General features: G+C 41.8%; 1 protein-coding gene across 2 annotated transcripts; it reads left to right on the top strand.

Moving 5' to 3' along the window:
- The first annotated feature begins 15,106 nt into the window (after positions 1–15,106).
- Positions 15,107–24,844, top strand: lhx3 (LIM homeobox 3). Of its 2 annotated transcripts, none has more exons than XM_053874074.1 (6): positions 15,107–15,418; positions 19,127–19,298; positions 20,926–21,128; positions 22,292–22,443; positions 23,574–23,745; positions 23,821–24,844. In XM_053874074.1, the coding sequence occupies exons 1-6, from the start codon at positions 15,349–15,351 to the stop codon at positions 24,246–24,248; spliced, it is 1,197 nt and encodes a 398-aa protein (XP_053730049.1). In that variant the 5' UTR covers positions 15,107–15,348; the 3' UTR covers positions 24,249–24,844. The 2 variants fall into 2 exon arrangements, with proteins under 2 accessions (XP_053730049.1, XP_053730058.1); XM_053874083.1 differs by having other exon boundaries at positions 20,929–21,128.
- Positions 24,845–26,645: the final 1,801 nt, after the last annotated feature.

Raw genomic sequence — 26,645 nt, forward strand, 5'->3', positions numbered from 1 at the left:
TCATATGTCTGCGACGTCACTTGTTGGCCTTAAAGGGGAAAGATCACCGCATTAGCTGGGGGTGTTTGTTTTCACCCCCAAAATCGTCGTGTTATTTGAGTAATTTATGAAGCTTTTTGCGAAAATTTGGCACTGCATTCATTGTTCTTAAAATGTCAACTGTAATTTAATCATGTATATTTGACGGACATAGGTCGGACATAGTGTTTATGTTTTCACTTAGGAGTGGATCGTTTTTATTTTTTGTACATGTTTAAGCAACTGTGAAGAGAAAATAAATCCTACAAATCAATTCATAGAGAGCAGGAGGTTGTCTCAAGGACAATTAAAATAGTGATTACTGTAAACAAGAAGAACAACAAAAATAGTAATAGTAACAATAATAAGACTATAGAGAACCTGAAGTGTATTGAAAATTGCTTTTAGAAAAAAAAAAGTTTTATTTTATCACAGACTGAGTGTTCTGAATTCCATTTTTGGAAGTTCCTCCCTGTCTGGCACCAAAACGTGCTTTTAAACTTGATGTACTTCTCTCCCCAACTGAGCTGATTCCATTTGGCCCCAAACTCCACTGGCTGTCTCACTGCACAACTCCCCCGAGACGCAGTAATGGGCTCTGCTGTTGTCTGGCCAGAAGATCAATGATGGTCATGTTTGAAAATGTTGGTCTTACTTTTTAGGTGAACAAGAATGATGTTGCTGCTGCGAGCTGCAGAGACTTAAAAAAAGTGAATTACAGGATCAAGAAATCTCAATTATTCACATTCTTGGAAAATACAAGAAGATTGGACCCGATGCAGCAGTTTGAAGCTGCTGGTTCACAATATGAAGGGTGTGTGTTCCCGTCCCAATGATGAGATCCGAGGCCATGAATACTGTTTGTTCCCCCTCAAGCATGTCAGCTGGAATTTTGAATAGAGAGCCTTCCTGATTTGAAAAATAAGTCTGGTTTGCGGTCGAACTTTGGTCCTTTGTAAGTCTTTCTGAGGTCAGAGAGGAAAATAAATAATGCTGGAATATGATTATCCTATTTCAAGATGTGGTGATGACATGAATCTTGGGAGAGACTAAATGAACGTGCTGATGTTGGCGGACAGAGAGCACGTTGGCACTGAGGATGGAGGGATCTGTACAGCAAGACAGGACCCTTTTTCACTCATGCTGTATGAAGTGTTCCAGGGTACCACTTGAAGTTCACTATCTTGTCCACCGGGTGGCCTTTATACTATTTCACTATTTCATGTCTCATGTTAGTTGAATGACATAACTCCATCATTGTCATCTTACCCGTCCACAAATCTTAAAACAGCTATTTCGAGAAAAACAACAACAAATAAACAAGTTAAAAAGAACATTTATGTCTTCACCAGCTCTCTCACGAGTGGCTTCATAAGCAGTTAAACTCTCACGCTTTTCTAATTACAGTAACCATTGCTTAATATTAAATTGATACTATGAATAAATGAAACCTGTAAATATAATAAAATACATTTATAAACATTTTCAAATCGCTGTAGTGATTAGTTATGATCAGTAGTTTAGATTTACAAAACTCAAGGAAACATCAGCAATAAAATTGAATTGAATTTTATGTTTTTGATTTGAGGTTATTGTGCTATTTTTTAATTTCCCACATGCAGAAATAGTTGGTGATGTTGCTGTCTTAAATTCCAATGTGGAATCTGTTGTCTTTTCATTCTTGTCCATCTGCCTGAACGCTCCATATGTAGCCACCAGAGGGCGCTGCATGTCAATCTTATGGGTTGTCTGCCGAAGGTGCGCTTTCTTGTCTCAGTCATGGTCGTGTCTGCTGCAACGACCATCAAACTTTGTGTTCCACTCTTGAAGTGGCATGGATGAGGATCAGCATGTCCGTGTTTAACCGGAAACAAAGACTAACATTAATACACTTGAAGGTCTTCAAGAGGCCACAGAGTTGGGGATGTGTCAGGTGAGGATGTTCAGGGAGACACTCCAGAAAAACTTAGTGCAGTTTTGAAATCCCTGATCAAGACTTTACCGTCATGGACCATACAAGTAAATGACTGAATTTAAAAGAAAGTGAAGTTTAATTAGAACCAGACTTTCTCAAACACTCAAATTACGCCTGAGATTAAAGGGACAAACAAGGCACATTCACACATCCCCTCACACTTGAGGTGGATCAATTGATTCATTAACTTAGTAGGGGTCACAGCCCTCTCTACCACTGAGACAAATTAAATCAATTAGTCCGGCTAATAAGAGGTGGAGGACTTTTAATCAGCAAAGGTTTAATCTCAGCTTGTGAGGCCTCATGATGGAAGGCCAGCAGCTGAGGTGAGTCGCCATCGGTGTGCTCAAACTGTGGACCACAAGCGAGACATTGAAGCAGACGGATGGTAAAAACACCGATCAGTAGTATCTGGTAAAACTGTTTCACAGGGAGTCAATGATTTGAGGGATGTTTTTCACATCAGCTGTAACCATCATAGCATGGTGTTCAGTATCTTGTGTGTGGATTGGCTCAGCAAAGAAGCTGTTCCACTTGTGATTGTTGCGCAGGAGATATCTGAAAACCAACTACTGCGAACTGGACACGCATGGAAACACACCCGTGGTAGTGACCATGTCAGGAACAAAATGCTGAACCATGTTGAGGGAGAATACCAGGAGGCACTGGATCAAGTCTGCAGTCCAGACACCACCACCATGGTCACAACACACATTACAATAGAAACCTCACCAGAGGAAGCTAAATGATACATAGAAAATCGTCTTCTTCCGCTTCCCTCTGTTACAATGTTGCTCATAAAGTGGAATAAATGATGAACAAAAAAAAGGTTAGAAAAGAAGACAAGAGTTTGTACCGCTCACTGTCACCCTGCTTGTCGTGGCACACAAGGCAGGGTGGAGGTAATCCCTGGCATCAGGGGGCTTGGCTGGATTAGCGGATGATGTGGGAACATCTGTATGGTCAGATGACGCCGTTGAGAAGTTCCAACCAACAAATGGAGGAGGGGGTTTGGAGCGGTCAGAAAGTGAAGCCTGCTTACAAGAGAGGGGTGTCACACATTGGTGAAGATACTTAACCAATGTTCCTCCTTGTGATGTTTTAATAACAGAAAATGTTTGTTGTGGACATTTGTCTGCATCTGAGAAAAACCAAGAGAAGAGTTTTTATTTAAAATCTGTGTGATTGTAAAAGGTGTCTGATAGATCACATATGTATGAGTTTCTATGATTTTGTTTGGGCATGTTTCTTCGAGATACACCAAGACAAGGCAGCTGTGTCTTTGTTTTGCATGTGAAATGAGTGAAAAGTAGTATCTATTTGCCACTTGTCTTTCAGCCATTACAGCCACTGTATGTATGCGACATTGTCTTCCTTAAAGTATTAAATGGTATTAATTCAAAAACGTCGGTAGAGTCTGCAGTCCTGACTCTTCTACCATGCAGGCTATGGTAGCACCCCTCGCCTGAGAGAATGGAGATGACGTTTCATTGTTTTATTACATTGAATACAGCGCCTCCTTTAGGTGGTGTGGTGGTTGGAGCAATTTTGACTTGCCATTCATTTTGCACACTAGAGTCTCACACTGGAGACTAAGGTTTGTAGATGAACTTCACCATCACACTGAATCTCTGTGAAAGAGAAGACGACTCAAGTGTTATAAGACAACAGCGGGGTCATCATGTCTGCATCACACGGGTCAGTGACCTCAGCCTGACCTCTAATCTGTTGTAAAAACATGTCTGTTGTTATTCATCTAACACCGCATCCCGTTCTGGGTTCCCACAATTCTCACGCTACTGGGTGACCAGAACTTTTAAAGCAGTCCACTCCTCCACTATATAAAATAAATATAGTAAATAACATATCAATAGTATTGAACATAAAACCTACATACGTATTTAAATACATTTGGATATTTTTTCATAAAAATCTGCCCAAAAATGAGATATGTTTGTGAAAAAATGTGAACCACAGAACAAAAGAACTGGAATAGTTTATTAGTCTAGCGACTTGTTTATGTCTTTATTAAAAGGTTCAAGGTTCAAATTCTTCATAAGGTTTTAAAATCATCATCAGATTACTTCACACGCGTGCAGAATATTCCTTTAAATTACCAGCGCCGCTAAATATGTAAATCTCAGCCTATCATATGTTGTTCTCTGAACATAGATTAGGAACACTTGACCTCCCTCGTGAGTCGCTCTGGTGTTTGTTCACAATCCCTGCCCTCGCCTGCCACTTCTTCACACATGCAAATCATCTCTCAGATATAAATATTTTCATGAATATGTATGATTTTACCAACAATTTCAGTTTCAGTCAAACTTTATTCAGGAAGTGTAGCCAAAAAAGTTTTGTTTAGATAATAGATTTGACTGAATATTAGCAGCATGGATTTATCCTCTGAGGATGTTGATAGAAAAGGTCAGAAGGAGTTGCACAGTGTCTCTAGAGAAAGCCTCCGACACAGTTTAGAAGGAGAAGTGTGAGGAAGCTGAGACGATTTAACATGAGAGGCAAGACAGTGTCTGATGAATGATGGAGCTGCCAGGCTAACAGAGAGGAGGAAGACAACCATTGAGCTTTGCACGTGTGGTAAGTGAGGACACGAAGAGGATGCAAAAGATAAGGCAAAGCTTGGAATACAGACTGAAGAGGAAAAAGAAGCAAGTCTCTTATCTTGTTTTCAGTCTCCGAACAGAGACCTGGAGCTCAATCTATGGCAAAGACAGACAAAGACACTGCTGTGTGGCGCTGTAAATACCATGTCTTTAAGAAGACATCAATCTAGTACACGAGTTAAATAAAATAAGAAAATGTTCATCATGAAAAAAGCATCAACATATCTATTCTAACCATGTTCCCACCCATAAAAATAAATGCAAGATCTAAAAATTCATCATTACCAGACAAAGAGGACACAAATGAACAAAGCTGCCTTTAAAAAAAAAGAAAAAAAAAGAGAATGAGAGCACTCAAATATCTTTGACATGTGTTGAAGGGGAGGCAGTATCAAAAAACACCTGACCTGATCAATTAAACTGCTGCCCTGCTGTATCACAGTATTTTGAAAAGAATTTAGAGAGCCTTCAAACAGGCCTAATCCATTTTGATACAGCAATCTCTTATCAAGCCCTAATGATCGCCGGGGAGCTGGGAAGGAGAAAACAATTCGCATAATGGAAAAATCTGTCGTAATCTTCTCCAGAACTCAGCCCAGCAGCAGCAGAGGACACAGAGGGAGCGTGAAAGTGGAGGTGGAGACGTTAAAATGGAGAGTCTCATAATGGCCCAAAGCAAGTTTCAGTGTTCATTGCCATGCTGGGCTGCAATCCGCAGCATATCCAACTGGAAGGAGCGGAAACATCTCACAGTTGGCTTGGGAACGCCTGTGGGGTTTCTGTGGAGAGAGAATCTGCGCCTCTTTTCTTCAGCTGCTGCCCTGTCGACCTCTGATCGACGGTGGGATATGGAAGGGTCTTATGCTGCACATAGACTCCATTATGACAGCTGATTTCAGTGTTCTGCTGCAAATGTTAACTGGATGTTTTCTGGATTTTTAATGATGTAATACTCTGGGTTCCCGGTCTTCATTGCCTCACGTGGCAATTTCACATATTTAGTTGTTTTTTTTTTAATGATTCATGTTCAGTAAGGTTGAATTAAATGGAGTTCAAAAATCTTTTTATGGATGGACCTGTGCTGAGTTCATAAACCATGATGACGTATGAATTGTTGCCTATTTCGCCGACGGTTGTATGGTGGAGTACTGTTGTTTGTCAAACTACCTCGGAGAGCAACCTACAAAATATCGCAATATTTATGAGCAAAAACTATGCAGCATCGGTTAGTGGATGCTGGGCATTGGTAAGTGGCCAAATATTCACTGGTAGAACTTCAGTCCACTGGGTTCTGGCAAGCAAACACACAACAATAGTTTTTTTTTTCGTGGTAGTGTTTTACTACCCATTTTGTTTTTGTTTTCGTAACTTGTATCTTATTGTTTTCAGGAGATTTCTTTCTTCAAAGCATATGTTCATCTCTTGCTACAAACAATCAATACGTGATCTCCTCAGTTATTGATTTGTGTTGGCAGCTTATACTCACCTCATCCTGTCCGACTGTAAACACAGACTTATCTCCCATTGAGCCGCGCTTCTTTAATAGAAAGTTGCCATCTCATCAGGGAGTAAAGCCGAGTGAAGCAGATGAACTGGTTATGAGGAATATACAGCGAATGATTAACAAGATAATCTGAGGTGGTGATGGGGATACTTCAGGTTGGCTTTTGCAACACAAGAGATTATTCATCATCCGTCCATGTGTCCGTGTGCGCCGCTGCTTCCATTCTGTCTGTCTGTCTGTCTGTCTGGCCGCGTGATAATGCTTAGCCTCATGAAGCCGCTTGCCGCTCTGTTGTGGCTCCTTGTTCTTGGCCTACTTTAGCTGAGGTGAATTGAGGGCAACTGGAGTCTATGGGTAAAGGGATTAGGTCTCCAAACACGCTCCTCTCCAGTTTGGGATTTTGCCCCAATGCCAGACACTTAAAGTCTGCCAGGGATTAAGATACAGCGAGAAGTAAGAGCGTTGCGTATTGTGATGTGCGTGGGGAGATGTTTTTGACAACAAAAAGAGGGAGAGGAGGGGGCTGGCTGCTTGGTAATAAAAAATACAAGACGTATGGTGATGATATGATCTAATACTTTTATGCGGCATTTGTTGACCTATTTGCATTTGGCGCGTGCCATGATGTCGGTCAGTATGTTTTCAAGGGACATGACACAATAACAGAGAAGCTGTTCTTTTGATTTCCTTTGTATTAATGGCTGATCTCCTCTTAATACAGTGTTTTAATTAGGAAATGGCTCAGATGCTCGCGCAGCATTAATGGTCCCACAGTGGGCAACAAAGAGCAGTCTTGGTGTTAGATTAGCATCAGAGCATTTAACAAATGAAAGCAAAGCGTGGCGTTCTTGAGATGGACAGAAAATTCAAGATCAGATTGTGATTTAAAACCACAAAATCTTAACGCAGATTCGGCCCAAATGGTGAGGTCATTATCAAGGAATCAAAGGTTTCTGATACCTTTTAAAAAAATTCTTTTATTTTTGTTTCTGATTTACATGTTCAGGTGCTACTACATGCTACCGTACACTAAGGGATTTGGGGGCGACACGTCGTGAGGGTGGAGAACCAGCTTAGCTCAGGTTCATAACAAAAGCAGCTTTGAGTTCCATATTCAGGTTTATTTGAAGATAGAGGCACAAGCACAGGGATGTCCGACAATGCGGTACAACTCCTTAAAGCCCCCTCCATCACGTTACAACAAGATGCCAGCAATAATACAGGAGGGAAAAGTAAAAGCACATGCCAGAAGCTACAGATACAAACTTCCGTCTAGTGGCTGTTTATGGGTACTGCAGGTCATGCAGTGGTGCAGCGCTGGCCAGTCAGAACCCAGGTTTTAAAGAGGGAAAATTCATCAACAAGACAAAGTAGTGAAATGGTCGAGATGCAGGCATTCACTGACTCACTGACAGCGTTTTTTGACTCACCAGTAACTTAAGACCCGCCATCAGCGAGAGCGAGCAGAGAGTTAACCCAGATGATGCATTCCTGAAACTCAAGTTGAAGTCACACGTCTTCCTACAGCTGGTACCACCATCTCCAACCCTCCTCACCAACATGCTTGTCCCGTCCACGCCTCTAAATGTACTAGATGAAATGAATGTGAGTAGTTAGAAATCATAATTGGGTGCAAAAGTGCCAAGTACGTGTGACTTTTTTTGATTGTTTTCCCCTGAGTCTTACAGCAGACTATGACGTACAATATGTGGAAACTGTAAAAAAAAGAAAAGTTTTGACACTTCCCATGAAGAATCACTGTCTCACAGAGGGAGTAGCACTGTGGATGTATGACACCGGACGTGTAACAGTGGGAGGAACGAAATGCCCCTCTAACTGTTTAGATTCTTTGATGCCTTGGAGGTGGAAGTCATTTGCGTCCCCATCAAGTTTGGCACTCTATAGAGGGAGCTGGGACGTGGGCGGTGACATCATGACTTTGCGCTGTTTCTCTCATTTTTTCAACGGCAGAGATGTGGAGGATGTACACAGTGAAGAACAGCACGATGCTGCATGGACGACTCCAGATCATTATAAAAGTATCTTTTGCCTCCTGATCTTTTGAATGTGAGCAAAACAATCCACCAACAATGGTTAAGAGCGATTGCACTGATGTCCAGGTGACTTTTCTGTTGATTTCCAATGCCATGTTTTAGGAAGGATGTCTGGCTGGATTCCTGCAGGAGAGCGCGCTCTCCACCGAACTGCCGTGGAGCATGGCGCTCCACGAAAAAAATTCACATGCAACTGACTTGCAAGACTGAGTCAGTCTTGTGAAAACCTCAACCAGGTTTTAACGCCCATGAGTGAGTTTAATCATTTTTGTTTCGAACACAGAACCACAGCTCCCCCGAAGAGTCGGTGGAAAGGGGAATATTTATATTGCAAACATTTATGTTGGCCTTTTTTGGCCCACATGGGACACACAGATACCAAGTATATATCGACAGAGAAACTTCAAAGATTGCAAGAGGTTAGTAACACACAAGGGACTAAAACGAACACACACACACAAACAAAACACTTAACTGACCAGTATAAATGTACAAACAGTCACATAACATTCCCTAGTTTTGCCTTCACTTGGTCCCGGATGCCTTCCATGGCATTGTCTTGGCGAGTGAGGCCACTTCACAGCCCTGTTACTTCAAAGCGAGGTCCTGTACTGAAACTTTTCCACTATGTTTTAAAGCTATATTTGACATTTTGCTTCTTAAATAAACTGTTAGCAAATTGTTTAATACATAGTTTTGATTTGCTGGCGAGATGGCCTGCGCCTTGACACAAATGTGTATCTCTTGATGGGTCTTTAAGTCACAGGACATTTGCGTTGGGAATAAAGTGGCACATGCTGTGGATTATTTATTTATTCGACCAGATGATAAGAGCATCAGGTTGAGGTATTAGCGTTGCCGAACCTCTTATTTGGCTTTTCGGGAGTCTTTGCGAAAGAGTCTGTCGGTTCCTTTGTCTTGGCAAAGTGGGCTGAGGGGACGGGGCGGGAGGGGCTCCTTCACCCCTCCACCCTGCGTCTGGAGGCTCCTGGGCTTGTGGCCGCTGCCTCCATCCTGCTCCTCCAAGAAAGTGGGTCATGAGTCTGAGACTGTAGGATTACGACCGTCAGGCAGACGTGTGCCGGGCCACCTCTTATCCGTAAGGTTTAGACCCTCCACCCCTTCAGAGGAGAAGAAAAGGAAGAGGTCCTACAAGCTGTCCTGCTTGACCTGTATTTTGAGCTCTGATGATGAAAACAGTGTTCATTTCTGATGGGCTCTTAAATGCCGCTGTGTGATGTTCCCCATGGATTGTTTTCTAATTGACCAAATCCTGCGCTAGCTAAGCAATAATGAGGCCGACACCATGATAAATGCCAGCTTTTAAACCGCTGACCCCGGTGGTACTGGCCTGCCTGATATCCTCTGACACCAAGTATGATTCATCAGCAAATAAATTCCCAATAATAAATATATTAATTTAGCGGCGGAATGATGACATCCATCATCCGAGGCCGCAGCTCAGTGCAGCTTTCCCTTTGGTCCTGCCTTCCATTCTTGGAAGTGAGCAGAGCAAAGATACATTTGGGAGTTTTGGGTTCCACTCATTTGAAAAACGGCAAGTGTAATTCATCTGCTCATCTCATTGTGTGGAACCAGAATGGGGATCTAGTTAAGTGCGTCGTGAAGAGCTTGTTAAAGGGAGAGGGGTGGGACGGAGATTTCAATTAGCGTTCAATTACACCCGTGACCTTCAACCCGTAGACACACAACTAAGCCTTACTTTCTTATCTAATTGATTATTTCAGGTCCTGCAGGCGGATTATCTTGGAATGAAATGATAGGTACAATATATTCAACATTTTATAGGAATCACCTGAACCACAAAACGCAAAATTCAGCATGCCTCTGCAACAAATGTCAACAAGTTGAATAGATATACTGTTAACAATAAAATAAAAAATGGCGGTGTTCTGTATTACCACACAAGTCTGAAGGTTTCTTTTCCCTTCAGTGGTGAGAGATTCTTATTCACTCTTACCATGTGTGTTGTGTGAATCTGTCCTGGAACACTGCCACCTACCGTCCACTTGGGCTCACTGCTATCAACGATATAATTCTACAGATAAAGTAAATTTAGGGTCATAATATTAGGGGAAAAGAATGTGATATTGAAATGGGCACCTGTCTGGAGATCTGCGCTCTCTGAGTGCTTTTTAAATGGCACACATCCAAAATACATCCTCACATACAATCTACCAGTTTTCACAATTCCTCCATCCTTATTGACTGTCTTGGCTTTTGTAAATAAAGTGATTCATAGGTGATTATCCTGGACAGGAAGTGAGTCAGACTCATGGACTAGTGAGTACACTCATGGATGACCGAATCCTTAGTGTCCAAATGAATGCCTATGACTTGAATTAGACAGGTAGAGTCAAAGTGCCCCATGTCCGAGTGTGTCTCACTGACTGTCAAACAGAGTGACTCCCCTTGTTGGTCCAAGCAAAAGTATGGCTCAGGCAGTTGTCCAGGTTTAACACCATCATCCGTGGAATGCAAGTTATGCTCACATTATCATTTCTTTCTTCGTCTCAATTCCTGGCTACAGCGTCACAACAAAGTTAGATGACCAACTTAACTTCTCAAAAGCGACCCACTACCCGAGCCAGCCAGACCCCACAGGGGGGCAAACATCTGTAATGACAAGTGAGGTCAAGCTAAAGCTCTGAAAGGTTTGAACTCTGACCTCTCTGGCATTATGTCAGCCTCTGGGGTGGCTTATCATGGCTTGACAAAAGCTGATATTTCCCACCCAGGACAAAGAATAGTTTAACACCACACAACCAGCCAGGTCCCCAGACGCCGTGTCGGAACGGAGCGCCCGCATCACCCCGCCATATAAAACGGACGGGCAGTTGTGGACCTCTTTGTCTGAGGCCCGAACTAAGGACACATGTTGGGTGGTAAAAGTGTCACGGCATGAGTGAAGAGCCATTGTGCAGCTTTCCAGCGGTAGCACTCGGGCTTTGTTCCCTGTGTTGTTCATCATTAGCATATCAATATTCAAAGGGCCTGAAAGTGGCAAACGGTGGCAGCCTGTTTAGCCCAGAGTGGACCGGCGTAGACACTTTTTGAATCCTGCACTCCACTCTGGAGGAGCAGCTGTTGACTGCAAAAGTGCTGCAAACAAAAACTCTACTAAAACCTTCAGAGTCCGGGTCAAAGGTTTCTTAAGAAATCTCTGATTTAATGATGGACAAACTGAAGTTCCTGGCAAGTGGTGCCCGATAACTCAGCTGTGTGAGTCATCTTTTGTATTTTGGCAAGTCCTTTGAAACCTATCTATTTACAAAGCCTCTTTATGTGTTCAAGGTTTTATCCAGGTCTGATGATGGGAGGTGTTGTTTTCAAAGTGAGCTGGTCTTAAAGCGACAGACACTTCTGACCTATTTCACCATCCTCCAGATCACTTGTGGCCCATAACAAAGGACTGATTGGTGTCACCCACTGCCCCTCCAGTATATGGTGCATCCTCGGCCCCGGCCAGCTGACCTCCAAGACAGGCAGGCCAGGGGGCAGCTCGCCTTGTGTGTTATTGTGCGCCTTTCAGAGGCAAAGCCAACGAGGAGTGTCGGTTACTCTGAGGGCCAAGCGTAAGAGCGGTTGGGCAGTTTAGCCAGCTGCTGGGGGAGCAAGCCACACGGCTGCTGGCCTGGTCAGTGAAACCTAGCCAGATGGAGCCATTTGAAAAACAATGAGCGCCGCTATCAGTGGTGGAGAGCAGAGGACGGATACTGAGGGGAGAGCCTGGGCTTGTTTCTGCAGGCCACTGCTGCTCCTCTGCTGCTACACAGTAACTCTTAAGGAGCGTCAAAGACTGTGACTATTCCAGGCGACCTTCCTATCCCAAGTCCACATTAACGTTCACTCTCTTGTTCGGTCAGACAACCACTTGTCTCCTCAGACAGCGGCAACAGGCGAGGTGTCCTGGGACTACTTGGCATAGGAGTAATGAAGCCTGGGTAATGAGGCGTGTGATTGGTCCCCTCCCTCTAGGACAAGGGCCGTCTTTGGGCCGACATGATTGATCATGACAGGAGCACAATGGCTGCCTGGTGCTAGAAGGGTGGCAAGGAGGCACATGGACCCCCCGCAGGAACAACTCCGTTCTGTGCACATTCAAATATGGACATTCACAGTTTGATGAGGTTCACTTTGAGGTTTGCTCTCTCAAACTGAATTTGAGGGCAAAATATTTTTTTCTAAAACCTGATCAGAACATTATTTTAAAGATGCGAAATAGCGTTTACAGAGTCTTGACTGGCAGCAGCTCAAAGACATGTTTTCAATATCCTATTTAATAAGGTAACAAAAGATGATAAGAGAAACTATTTTCGTTTGTCCATTGATTCCATCCTGGAATCCTTCATACAGTATATCATAGCATTTCATTTACACTGGTGTAAATGTTGAGAATTCATGATTTCAATCGGACTCACATATAACACCATAATGTCTCTCATAACCATTTTATTCATCTCTCATTCCCTTACGCCACATACAAACTCATGTTATTAACAAGTGTGTCTCTATTTGTGGCGGGAGAGATGAATGAAAAGTGAGAGGATTTCTACTCTTTCTGAGTGTTTGTTTCTACTGGTGAAGTGGCAACACTTGAATCTGGATAGGGTTTTGATTTGGGACGGATCTTTTGAAGCCACCCTTTTATGAAGAGGCTGAGACTGAGGTCAGAAGCCTGGTTCTGAGATAGTTCTAATAGGTCAAAAGGCGAGTGTTTATCAAGGGCTATTAAAGGAGAATTACTGCGGCAGGCTGTAGTGGGTCGCAGGTGGAGGAGGCTCTGGCAATTTCCCGTGATGAGGTTTGATAATAAGAAGACGTTTTGCTGTTGGTTCATCTGAATATGCATGTGCAAACAAACAGATAAAAGGAACACAAAGTTCTGTCCTAACATGTGGGATTATGAATTCAGTGCATAACAAATGTAACTTCGCCAACACAAGTGAGTAAACATGTTTGAGTGGAGGCACTTTCAGAAGATAATCTAAGAAGTGTGTGAGAGGCAGCGCCGTTGTTGTAAGCTTCTTTGATGCTGCGGCAGCTTTAGCATCCTAGTTAGTGTGTGGCTCCGTCCAGATTTACAAACAGTTGCCCCTTAATCTGTGCAAAAATACAGGCCGCCCTGTTGACCAGAGATTAAAGTGACCAACACAACACGGAACCTGTTCTTCAGGCTGGACAAACAACTGAACGGCTCTGAGGGGGCTGTGAAGTCAGAGTGAGATCCAGTTGTTGCTCTTAACTCTGGAAGGCTAATTGCTCCAAGTGAGACTAATGAATGGGTCTAATTGGCTCACAGCACTGGTGAGCTGGCGTGCTGGGTCAGCAAAATTGAATCAAAGCTGCAGGACTAATATGTGACTCAAGTCTGTGTGCGTTTGGATACTTGGCACCGTGTCAAAGGGACAGGGGAATGGCGCCTTGCCAAACGGCACTGCGCAAGCGCGTGGATCAACCGACAGAGGTTTCTGAAAAATATCATGAAATGAGTTCAACAGTATTCCAAGCCTGATCCATTTTACATGTATAATCGCAATATTGAAGGTTATGCAACATATGCTGATAATAGGTTCATTTGGAAGTCATCTTTAGGCACCATAATAATAAAGATAAACCAGTGAGGGGACTGGGGATATGTCTGTTACACTGTTATGACAGAATAAATAAATAAAGAAATCATTTTAATTTGAATGACAAATGTTATGAAGAGTTCCCTACTCATTCCTATTACTTTCAGCTGCGGGTATAAACATGGACAAGACAAAAGTTTGACTTTGTAAGCCTCAATATATAAGTGTAAATCAACTTTCAATTGACTGTGGTCACAAATTGTGTTGTCCATGTTTATTCAACATCACTGAAAGATGCTTGTTCGAAAACATTGGTGTATTGTTAGAGCACAGCACAGCACAGAGTAATGCAAGGTTGCTGGTTTGTGTCCGGCAAGTCGGTTTTAATGCATTTTATCCTGAGCCTGCACAGTTCTTCAGGCATGGAAGTTGTTTTAGTCATTTAATGGTATGGTGAGACACTTGACTGTTGGGGCTATGCGCTGCCTTTCTAGTTATTATTTCCGGCAGGATACTTTCAAATGATAGTTACTACAGTCAGCAAAATCAATACAACGTAAACATACTAGAAATGAATAACAACGCACAACTATGTGTACTATTTAACAACTAAATTAGTATGCAGTAAAACAAACAAGAAGACATAAACACATCCAAACATAAAACTTCAGTTCCAAATAGGTTATTATTAAATCTGAGAAAGTATTTAAACCATATTAAACTAGTTACAGTCAAACTGATGATCTTGCTTTTCAGACTTATTAATGATAATATTAATCTAAGTCTTTAACATTTTTATCAGCTACATTCAAAGTATCCAAAGTGTGATATGAATATTAAACACTTTCTGTATACACAGAATTTTGAAATATGGAAATGCAAAAATTAATTTTCATTTCGACATTAGGCGATATATTTAATAAAATTAAAGGACATGCGACAAAAAAACAGAAATTATATTTGATAGTTTTGAGTCATTGATCTGTGAGGAGCGAATGAGTCCAGACTTGTACTCCACGTGATAACAGACCTGTTGTCGAGCGGTATCGACTGGACATAACGGCCCTGCCACTTGTATATCATTAATGGATGTGGTCTATATTTAACCTAAACAAAAGACAGACGCAGCGAAGGAAACGCTTGCCAACAATGGCAGGAGCAATGCGCAACTGTGCGTCATTGTGCGCGCTGAAAAGACGGACACGTGCAAGACAACACAGATAGAAAGAGGAGGGTGTGCGTGCGTGTGTGTGTGTGTGTGTGTCCGTGCGGGCATATAGAAGCAGCGCACACGCCTCCCGACTGTTTAGAGAAACTCCCCTTTCAGCACCGTGGACAGATCCACGCTGCAGCTCCCCCGCAGGGCTCAGTGTCTGAAGTGAAGTCTGTGGGTCACGCACTTCTTCCTCTCCCCCTGCTGCATCGTCGCCACGGATGATCAACACAACTTTTTTCTCGTGAAGGACGCAACCCAAACTTTCCACTGTCAAACTTGGAGGGTAGTGGAAGGTGGGAGATTTGATTCCTCGGCACCATCACAGCACGAATCTCTCCACCAGGAACACCGAGGCTCCTCAAAATGTTGCTGGAGCATCCGGGCTCGAGTTGTCAAAACACGGCCAATTTCTCAAGATACACTGGAGGTCAAGGTAAGAGGAGCTCCCTATAAGTTAAAATTGAGCGTGAAATCGCTCAGTCCGACAATCATTTGTTCGTTAGAAAACTTCCAGACTTTGCCTTTGCGCCGTTGTGAATGCGTAATGAGTCGTCATTGTTGCAGAACCACCCGACAGCTGTTATACGCGTTGTGTCATTTCACACTTGTTATTGGGGGAAGCGATCGGGCACCGAGAGAACCAGAGCCGCGGTGGTGGCGGCTGCCCCGCGTGGCCTCCATGACAGCCTGCCAGCAGGGTCCCACCCACGGTCCAGGCCACTGATGCACACAAAAGATCAACAAGTGTCACATTGCCGCCGCGACAGGTGGGACACCTGCTGTTACCACGACGACAAACTTGAAATGCAAGACAAATTACTCGTGTACCGAATGCGTAAAAATGTTCAGTGGCGCGGGTCGGTCTACATCCAAATGAATCTAAAAACGTATTCAACACCCAATGAAGCACAATTATTGATTTGGTGGCACATCAAAATGTTTAAAAAAAATACATATTTGTATAGAGAGTCACACATTCTCTCAGTTTTGAGGGGTAACCAAAATAAAAGATTGATTTTGGATTCATCAGCAGAGCCACGGCCACTCGCCGTGATTTCCCCAGGCGCTCTTTTGTGCCAAAGATCAGTGTCAATAAAATTCATTGGGGTTCTGGCCCGATCAACATGTTATCGAACAGCTCTCTCCCCTAAACAAACACTTGTCTTTGGGTAAACAAGGGATGTGTTCATAGATTCCGTTTTTCCGTTTTGAGAAATGGGAAATAACATATATTTTCCGCCACAATAATTGAATACATCTTTTTTCAAAGTACACTTGAATAGTGCCCTGTTTTATGACACCATACAGACAAAAATGTATCAATCCAGTGAACTAAAAATTTGATATTTTTCCCCCTACGACTTCGCCAGGCGTTTGCAAATAAACGCACCAATTTAAATGCGAGTTGTTTGAAAATTAGAAGCTGTCAAGATGAACAACCATTTTCAAGAGACCTGCGAGGCCTCTGCTGATCGGTCGCACCCATGACCGCTCCTCCTCGCCAACTCCAGGTTTTGAACTCTCCGTCACCTGGAGTCGGCGCAGTGTGTCATTGCGCAGACTAAAATCCAAATCCTGCCTTCTGTTTGACAATTTAAAGGATATACAGCGGGTAAAGTTTGCATGCGTGTCTGAGTAAATCATGCGTCATGGACGTGGTGAGGCCCCGAATAATGCAGATCTGGCGCTGCTGACACACAGCGAGGAGATGCCCAAAGGTAAATGATGCAGACTTAAATGTATTTATTTTAATGACTGCTACGGTCTTATTTATTGAGAGGAAAACACTACTTAATTTATGTCGATTTTTCTTGTCTTTTTTTTTTTTAATTATTATTATTTTTTAACTATTTTTATTCCATATAGAACATTAATCAAATCGGACACCGAGAGAGTTAGAAACGAAAACCAATAACATCCAAAATAAGTTTTATATTGTGCTACAAATCCAAGATCTGGTCTGAAACATTTCGTGCACGTTGATGATGATTTGCCTTTCGCTTCACGAGTCACTTTACATCAGGAAATATAAAAATTACATTTAAATATATATGTATATATATATACTGCTCTCTCTCTCTCTCTCTCTCTCTTTTTTTTACGAAAGCTTTCATATGCAACAAAATAGTATACTTGGAACAAACTGTAATACAATTATCATTGCAGTTTGCAGTTGTACTCAATTGTGGCAATTCCCGCATAAAAAAAACAACAACAACATCACACTCAGAATCAGAAAAGCTTCATTGCCAATGTCCATGAGGATCCCATCAAACAGGAACGTGCATCGCTACATCGCGCAATAATGATCAATAATTTACGGTGTAGTTCTAAAGGGGTGAATATTAATTTCAATTATAACCTGTCATAAATTGGTCATGTAATTACAGTAGCAATTAAATTCATGTTAAAAATGTTCGTAAACTTGTGGCTTCAGGATGTGAATGTTGACTTTTATTCCCGCCCTCATTTAAGTGTATTTCATTCTGCTGAAAAACGTTTGGTTCAGAATGTGAGACAATTATTATTTCAAAAATTGTCTGCATACTAAAATTGACATTGTATTTATAGTATATTAGTATATTTGTGACAGTGACGATGTAAGGAGGATTTAAGTGTGTGTATCACTCACAGGTTGTACATTGTTTAATAGGAATATAGAGACCAGCGTTTGACTGCTTTAAACGAATGCTGCGGTTTCGAATCGCGATTACGGACATTTATGCGAGGATTTCATATACTCTGAATATGTGCCTAAATTGTCAGAACAGATATGAAACATTATGATTTAAATAAAATACAACATTTCATATCGCTGACACTGTCGGTTCTTGCCGGCCTCTCGATGAATGGAGTGTGTTAGTCGCTCTAACTGGCCGCAGCGTCGTTGTGAATAACCCATGAGCTGGACTCACCTGTTCCCGCCACCTGTGCTGCCGCGACCTGAAAGAAAACGCCATTTATTTTACATGAATCGTCCGTGGCCAAACAATAAAGATGCGGTTCCTCGCCGAGCTATAGAGTTTGAAGAGTGTTCTTGAATAAGTCATGACGCGGTTGGATAACGTCTTCTATTTTTCATGGTTCTGGCTTTGGTGGGATTATTTCGTCGTCGCTGCGTTTGTGATTTATCTGAAGAGTAAAAGTGTTGTCATTGTCATTACAATGTTGGGAACCATTGTCTGCACGTGTTCACTCGATAAATACTGCGGTGATGGTTAGTGAAACACTGTCAATCATCAGAAAGTGTCACTCAATACAAATTGCAAATATTCAAAATGGAATGAAATTCGAAAGGTAAATGAAAATAACACGTACCTTTATTGGCTTATTTTTGAAATGAAAAAGATATACGTGGGTAATCTTAATGTTCTGTCTAAAGTACTTAATAAGTATTAAAAACACCACGGAACAGTGTACAAACAATACACACAGTCGATCAAAAATAAGGTAATTCAAAGTTTAAAAGACAAATATTATCATGTAATTACATTGGATTGGGAATACACGTGAGAGTCAGACTACACACCAGAAACCCCTTTTAAGTTACACAGCTAATAAAACCAAAAACTCTCTGACACTTTCACAAGTGCTCTTGTTTTGTCCCGGGATTTCAGTAACAACATTTTCGTTTATATCTAAGACAGACTGCCTTCTAAATATAATAAATATTGTCACAAATTAGGCAATGACGGACTTGGAAAATGATTCATTTTTATCCCATAAATCTATTATGAAAGGAAAGAAATCATTCACCCTGCTGCTCTTCGGAGGAGCTTTATTAACGGCGATACATACCTGTATCTTTCTAACCTATCATGTAACCATGATTAAAACTTGATACGTTCATTGCTGAAAAACAAATGAATAAATACAAAACAAATGGTTTCAGTAAACATATCCCCTTAGGAGTGTTTCCCGCAACATTGTCCAGATATTTAGACTGTTTTTGAGGAATATACAATTAAAAGAAACTGAGCATATGATTCGATCTGATAAATTATTTTTCTCAGAAATATAACGTTGTGTTATCTTCTGCGTAATAAGTGAGCGGGAGAATCGTTACAGTTCACGACCGGGATTCGAACCCGCGCATCATCCGCAACCAACCGTTCATGACCTGCGGGTTTTGTGTCTGCAGAGATCCCGGTGTGCGCTGGCTGCAACCAGCACATCGTGGACCGGTTCATCCTCAAAGTTCTGGACCGCCACTGGCACAGCAAGTGTCTGAAGTGCAGCGACTGCCAGTCACCGTTGGCTGACAAGTGCTTCAGCAGAGGAGACAGCGTTTACTGCAAGGAGGACTTCTTCAAGTGAGTATGGCGGACTCGGCGGGATCCGACGCCATTTACGGTCGTGAGGACTGAATATGGCGACAAAGTAGTGAGAGTAATAATTTAAAAACCATTCACGTATTTTGATTAAATACACAACATTGAATGCACCGTATAGAAGAAAAACAAAGGATAAAACTTGAATGAATATTTCATGGCTGTTTTTGCTCATCACCTTGCTGCTGTTGCTAGCTGTTAGCATCGTCCTTCTCAGGCACTGAGGATTTGAGTTTGGAATTAAGAATTATATTTTGTAATGTATTAAAAGTGCTTTGAGTTTCCCATATTTACAGACAGCATAGAGGTAGAGCAGACCTGGATAAAGCGAGGTCCTTCGCCAATGTGTATCCAGCCTCATGCAGGAAACCAAAAAAGTGATGTTCCTGACAGTTCAATGTTTTGTATTCACCTCGTCATAACAATAACTTGTGATGTGAATTAGGATAGCTTAAAACCAATAAAACAATATTTAAATCACAAACAATAATATGCTCATTATCCGATTTGTCTTTGCCACAAAAATCCCTTCACTCCAAGCGACATGGACTTGTTCCCACTACATTCTCTCCATGTCTGTACGATCATATTCAATATAATCTCAGAGCAGTTATTGCCAGTCAAAAGCTGCTGATGTAAGCAGAAGTTAGTGAAAATGGATTACATGGAAAATTGTCTGTATTGAGAAACTGTCAATACATGTATGTGTACTCATGTTATCATAACATGTTTGTTTTTTTGTTCAAAGTAATGTGTTAACATCATACACATGATACATTAGCACATATCAGCAACAATATTTTAAGTGACAATGTGATTTATATATTTGGATGAACATCTGTCAGGACAAGAAGTCTTTGGCTGAATGCTTATGCTCCTCAAGTGACAAAAATAGCAACAAACTAGAAAAGAACTGAGAGAGTGCAAACCTCTGCCAAGCAGCTTCAGTCTACTTCTAACAATGCCAATCTGGCCCAGATGCTGAAAATGGTCCTAACTGCCCAAAGTTGAAGACTCCTTTAAAAACATTCCTGGATGCAGATGATGATCCAGATCACTCCAAAATATAATAATGTTTTACCTTGGCTCTTTTCACATTATTCCTGAAAGTCTGTCATCCAAATTGGTTCATAACTTTATTTTGAAAATAGATAGAGAACAGAACAGAGTTTGACCGACACTGTTGAAAAACACAGCCACCTTAGTGGAAGCATTGAGATTGATGTCAGGATTTATTTTTTTGATCTTGCAAATATCACAACCACCTGAACATGAAAACATTATGCAGTGTGAGATGCAAATAATTATTTAAGCTTCAAATCCACTGCAGTATTCACTGACATAAAATGACACAGATGTGACATGCAGCTTAAGTAAATTACAAGAGATGCGATAACATGTTTATTAACTTGTCGGTTAGCTTTCTGAATTTATGTAAGTGCACACTACAGAGTTCAAACAACGGTGTACCATGTAAATTTGAGTAAATAAAACCAGCCTCATAATATATATCTCTTCAATAACACCACACTATAAATGAGCCTTCATTTAATTTCAAGTGTGTCTGAGATCCGTTGAATTCATGGAAAATCTTTGGAATTCCTCAAAGGAGATTCGGGACCAAGTGCGCAGCATGCCAGCAGGGGATTCCACCCACCCAGGTGGTGAGGAGAGCGCAGGACTTTGTTTACCATCTACACTGTTTTGCCTGCATCGTATGCAAGAGGCAACTGGCCACAGGAGACGAGTACTACCTGATGGAGGACAGCAGACTGGTGTGCAAGGCCGACTATGAGACTGCTAAACAGAGAGGTGAGGCCCTTTCTGCCTGCCAGAGATTTGCCTTGTGAATTTATTTTTGCTTCTATTCCATTGTCTTAATCCCTTTTATTTGGAAGCAAAGTAAATTCTACATATATAGACTGTGTATATAAACTCTGTACTACTGCCTTTGTGCCATTTATAACACACTTTATTTATTGGTTGCATATTGTAATATGACTTCGACGTTTTGATTCCTAATTGTGTGTCCAGTAACCATTTTCATTTCTATCACTGCACATCTGACTCGCTCACTACAATTCAGGAAATACCATCTGCATAAATGAAACGGTTTCCAGCCTCAGGAGAATCGGACTCAGAGCAGCTACTACTTTAGTTGGTCAGGGCAAAAAAAAAAGTTAAAACACACAAGGATGGAACATTTATTTTTGTTTTTTATATATATATATAAAAGTATTATTGTTCATAGTATAAATATCATGCACAGATTTTAATAGTATTTATCAGTCTGTTCATGTCTAAAGTTGCTTTACTGGTTGGTATAAATGTCATTTCTTGATGCAACGCTGTTTTTTTCTATTTTTTCCCCATTTATTTTCACAACTATGAATAATAAGACATATTTTCTCATAAAGAAGGCAGAGGTTTGTTTTTGATATAATGATGAAGACACATTAAAAGCCTGTTTGTCCCTTTTGTGCCAAAAATATACTTTTTTCAAACAGGTGGATTTTATCCATTGATTTTGACTTAAATAAATACTGGCCGATTATCTCTATAAGCTTATTGGGTTATATTACGTGAGGTTTTGTCGGTGTGAAGTCATCCCTTCAATATTCCGCTGGCTTTGACACACATCACAGTGAACTTTAATGCGCGGCTGCTCCCTCCAATGCTGAATTCCCAGAAGAGTGTGTGATTTTATCTCCCCATCTGTTTGTTTGAATTTACTGCGCCACACAGCAGGCAGGCTGATTTACAGCAGCAAGTTAATGCAACTTTTCACCCAAAACACACACGTTGATTTAACTAATGAGAGGGCGCAGCATCCATTTAGTTGATGATCTTATTTTATTTTATTTTTTTTTGCTTTGCTGACACAGTGCGTGTTTGGACCTGCTGCAGTTCTACACGAAACACGCTTTTTTAATGGAATTTGTGAACTAAACAACATTGACGTCGCCATCTTTCAGAAGCTGACTCCACTGCGAAAAGGCCCCGAACGACCATCACGGCCAAACAACTGGAAACGCTAAAGAACGCGTACAATAACTCCCCCAAACCTGCTCGCCACGTCCGGGAGCAGCTATCGTCGGAGACGGGCCTGGATATGCGGGTCGTGCAGGTAAAGTATATTATTATCCATTAAAGGCTCCTCCATTAGTGTCCTGACTCCATTATCAGCTGTGGGTGAACTGGCACGAGCGTACACTCTCTTAACAAGTGTGTGTGTGTCTGAGGGGGTGGGGGGGATTTACGGCGGCCTGGAGTAAAAAATGAAGTCCACGTCCAAGTCAGCACGGTTTAAGTACAAGCTCGTTAACAATGCTAAGAGGGTCCCCTTCGCATATTGTTTCCTGCTGAGGCGCCGCACGCCGCTTGTTCGCCGGTGGCCGTATATATTGTTTTATTTGCAAGGACAAAAGTGGAGAAGAGGGCCACTAAAAGGCTCCTCATTATTCAGTAAAAGGAAAGAGGTGAAGAGGGTTCACTCTGGGAGGAATATCATTACGGAGCATGTAAAACGCCTTTTTGTACCTCGGAGTTAAATGGATTCATTTGCCTGCAAGAATTTTTTAGCACGTTTGTCTCTGTGGGGCTTCTGCGAGTATAAAGCATGTGATGTGTTTTAACCTAAAATATATGGAGCTTATCAATAAATATGGAAAGTGATGCATAATTTAAAGGTGCGGGATGCTAACCCGGGTGCTCCGAGGTTAAATGTGGTTTCAGTGATTGAGTTCAGAGGGTTTTGCTGGACTTACAAAAGTGTAACACAGAATTCAGGACTTCCTTGGGGTTCCATTTTGCTAATGCTTTAATGCTGAACACTATATATTATAGAGCAGTTTAAAAATATGTTTTCATCTCTTTGATGTGTGAGTGTTGTTGCTAAAAGATTCACTGTGAAAAAAAAGATTATGAGTGGATACTTTCGTTTGAAAGAATATCCAAAGACAAAAAAATAATCACAAATTAAATAAAAATGAAAATGGTGGTCGTAATAACAGCAGAAATTTATGAAAAAACAACCCTCTATGATTTAAAAACCTACAATATGTGTTAATACATATATCACTGAAGGAAACATGGACAGAAGAAAAAAACATAAAAAAATATCAATGACAGAAAAGAAAAATATTTCAAATCAACTGAACTCCAATAAAACCTTAAGAGTAGTTGAATATGATTCAAAAACTAAAAAAAAATGAGTGAATAAGAACACCAACAATAACGCTCTTCCTCTTGTCCCAGGTTTGGTTCCAGAACCGGCGAGCTAAGGAGAAGCGACTGAAGAAAGATGCGGGGCGACAGAGGTGGGGACAGTACTTCCGCAACATGAAGCGGTCGCGGGGCAGCTCCAAGTCAGACAAGGACAGCATCCAGGAAGAAGGCATGGACAGTGATGCAGAGGTGTCTTTCACAGGTACGTTTCTCAGGTGTGACTTTTGAAGTCCCCACTGAGGATGGCTAGCTTCATGGCTTTGTTCTTTCTGTGCAGATGAACCTCCCATGTCCGAGCTTGGTCACTCTAACGGCATCTACAGCAGTATGAACGAGTCTTCTCCGGCCATTGGGGGCCGCCAGGGGAGCAACAACCATAGCTCTTTCCCTCTGGAGCACGGCGTCCTTCCTTCTCAGGACCAGTTCCACGACATCCGCTCCAACAGCCCGTATGGCCTGCCACAGTCGCCGGGGTCTCTGCAGCCTCTCCCCAGACATCCACCACTCATCACCAGCCTGGTCTATCCTGACTCGGGTCTCTCCATCATGACCCAAGGAGGAGGCATCAACCCTGGTGTGAGGGTCTCCATGGGAACGGCCAACGGCCCGAGCTCTGACCTCTCTACTGGGAGCAGTGGCGGATACCCAGACTTTCCAGCGAGTCCTGCCTCCTGGTTGGATGAAGTGGACCACGGACAGTTTTGATTTGCCGGCCCCCCTTTTTTTATTCCCTTTTTGTCTCACTGTCCTGGGGTCTGGAGACAAAGAAAAGACGCAATGGACAAAAGCACTTGGCCTCAACGTTGTAAAATTAATGTAATATAATAACAGTCTGTCTTCAGGTACCATGATAAGCTTTCTCAGAACAACACCACAGACTTGAGCAGAACCCTTTCATCCGCCCTCCTTATTTATTCTCATCTTGCTCCTTTTATTTTATTTTTTTATTCAGGCGGAGAGTTTAGAGTCTTTAACTATCTGGTCGATGCCAAAATGTCTATATATATTTAACGTTTTATCATTGTGGAGACTTTATTTTTATACTTGGATGTGAAGTGGAGGACAGGACAGGACTTTCTCTACCAGGGATCTGAACCGAAATGTCGATGTTTGTCTTAAATGGTACTCAGCTGTGCGGTTACATCTATGCATCTGTGTGTTCTCAGACGTGTCTTGTTCGTTTTCCTCACCTGGAAATGAGGATCTGTACATGTTTGTTTATGTGGGGAAATGTGTTATTTATTCTTTCTGGTTAATGATGATGATTCCTGTTGAACAACACAGAACTTTAATAAATTTGTCACTGGAAACTTCACCGGTTTGATATCTCGCATCCGAAACATTTGTCTCTCCTGTTCTGTCCGTCATGGTGAAACCAGAGTGAGCTTCTGCCTGCGTCTGCAAACTGAGCATCATCTGGCCAACCACCAGCACTCCAGCAGCACTGAGCGGAGAAATCCGATGCAGGCCGAGCGTCAACTCCTCAATTGTGAGATTACTGTCTCTTGTTTGCCGAAACGCTCCCAATGGGAAAGGAATCGCCAATCCATTAGCCCAGAAGGATCAGGTGCCTTTGGTGGTTTTCCTCATTTATTCCATCTGATCAACCATTAAGGAGATTAGAACAGTGTTCAGACGGAATAGTTTCTCCTAAACACAAGAGGTAAGTAAGATAAAATAAAATTTTCTCATTTGAAGCAAATTCCATTTCACAGTTTCCACACACGTCAGTATAACATAGTAATTTTCACATTTCTCCTGCCTAAACTATTGTTGCCATCTAAACAGAGCAGAAAAGTTGTAGAATCAGTAGAGAGAGGAAAAAGAGAGAAAGACAGGTGAGAAATGTGTTACTTAGAGCTGATTTTTTTCCATGTTTCATGGTAGTGATCTGCCCTCACTACTGCTATTACAGCTGAAATGTCTTACTCCAGGTTTCAGAGGTGAAGAGACGGACATTCTCAAATATGTTGCTTTAAAATATCGATGCTGTCTGTGCTGAGAATGTTTTTTTCCCACATTATGGCGGTGGCAAGATGCAACATGACATGACACAACAGTTGGGAGAAGCTGATCAAACACACAGGTTTAATACTTTAATACTGACAATCGGGACTCATGACAAATATTGGCAAATGTATAATGTACACCAAGGACTCATTCTGATCCTTGCATCTGGCAGCCAATTGTCACTCCGCAGTTCCATTTCGGGAGCGCACCACGGACTGCATTCACAATATATATATACATATTACTGTAGGTCACTTGGCTAGAAAGGCAAAACAAATTTTCTTTTGTGAGAGTTTCACACCTGTTACGAGAGCATTGGCAACCCTATGCATTTTAGTGCTCTCTGCTAGCCGCTGCTCAGTATAGCTCTAGAGGATTGTAGATACTGAAATAACACCATCTCTCTTTTTATATATGTATATATCAATTACAGAATCCAAAACGCAATATAAATCGTATCGCCCCCCTTGGGAAAATAAAACAATATAATCGTGATGAATGCATATCGTCCCACGCCATGTAGCTTCACAAACCTGGTAACCACATTGTCATTTGAGGTTTCCGGGTCATTTTTCATAATTAAACTACTACAAATCACAATTCTGGCCAGTTACTCAAAATACTTTTTTTTTACACATTGTCAAGTGATGTCCTGCACTCCTCAGCACAAGGATCTCCAAGCTACGGAGGCCTCAGGAGGACATACAGCCAGGACAATCTTAACACCCTTATGTAATGTGCGCCATGGAAGACGTCAGTCCTCATCTGGAACAAGCATGTCACAGGCAAACCTCTGGCCACAACGTTTTGTGGAATATTATACTTTGTCTTATACACACCACACTTATTTCCAACACTTAAGTCCCCAAAAACTCAACAAACTAGATTAAGCTATCAGGGATGTTATTAAATACTCCCTTTCGAGTTGACAGTTTTCCACATAAACTACTTGTAATTCTAACTCATGCAATCTTTTTTTTTCCAAGCTCAGCCTTTTACTGTCTCCTCCGGTGACAGCGACCTGCTCCTCAGGTTCCCAGTACAAGAAAAGGAATAGCAGCCAGGATATTGGGCTGAATCCTTCCAGCAGAG

This window comes from Synchiropus splendidus, chromosome 1 (genome assembly GCF_027744825.2).
Source record: "Synchiropus splendidus isolate RoL2022-P1 chromosome 1, RoL_Sspl_1.0, whole genome shotgun sequence".
In the NCBI taxonomy this organism is placed as follows: domain Eukaryota; kingdom Metazoa; phylum Chordata; class Actinopteri; order Syngnathiformes; family Callionymidae; genus Synchiropus; species Synchiropus splendidus.

Bases quoted from the DNA above. Each gene is read 5' to 3' on its own strand.
- lhx3 (XM_053874074.1), top strand. From the start codon at position 15,349: ATGTTGCTGGAGCATCCGGGCTCGAGTTGTCAAAACACGGCCAATTTC. The intron at 21,129-22,291 runs GTGAGGCCCTTT...GCCATCTTTCAG, and splicing joins TGAGACTGCTAAACAGAGAG to AAGCTGACTCCACTGCGAAA. The intron at 22,444-23,573 runs GTAAAGTATATT...CTCTTGTCCCAG, and splicing joins TGGATATGCGGGTCGTGCAG to GTTTGGTTCCAGAACCGGCG.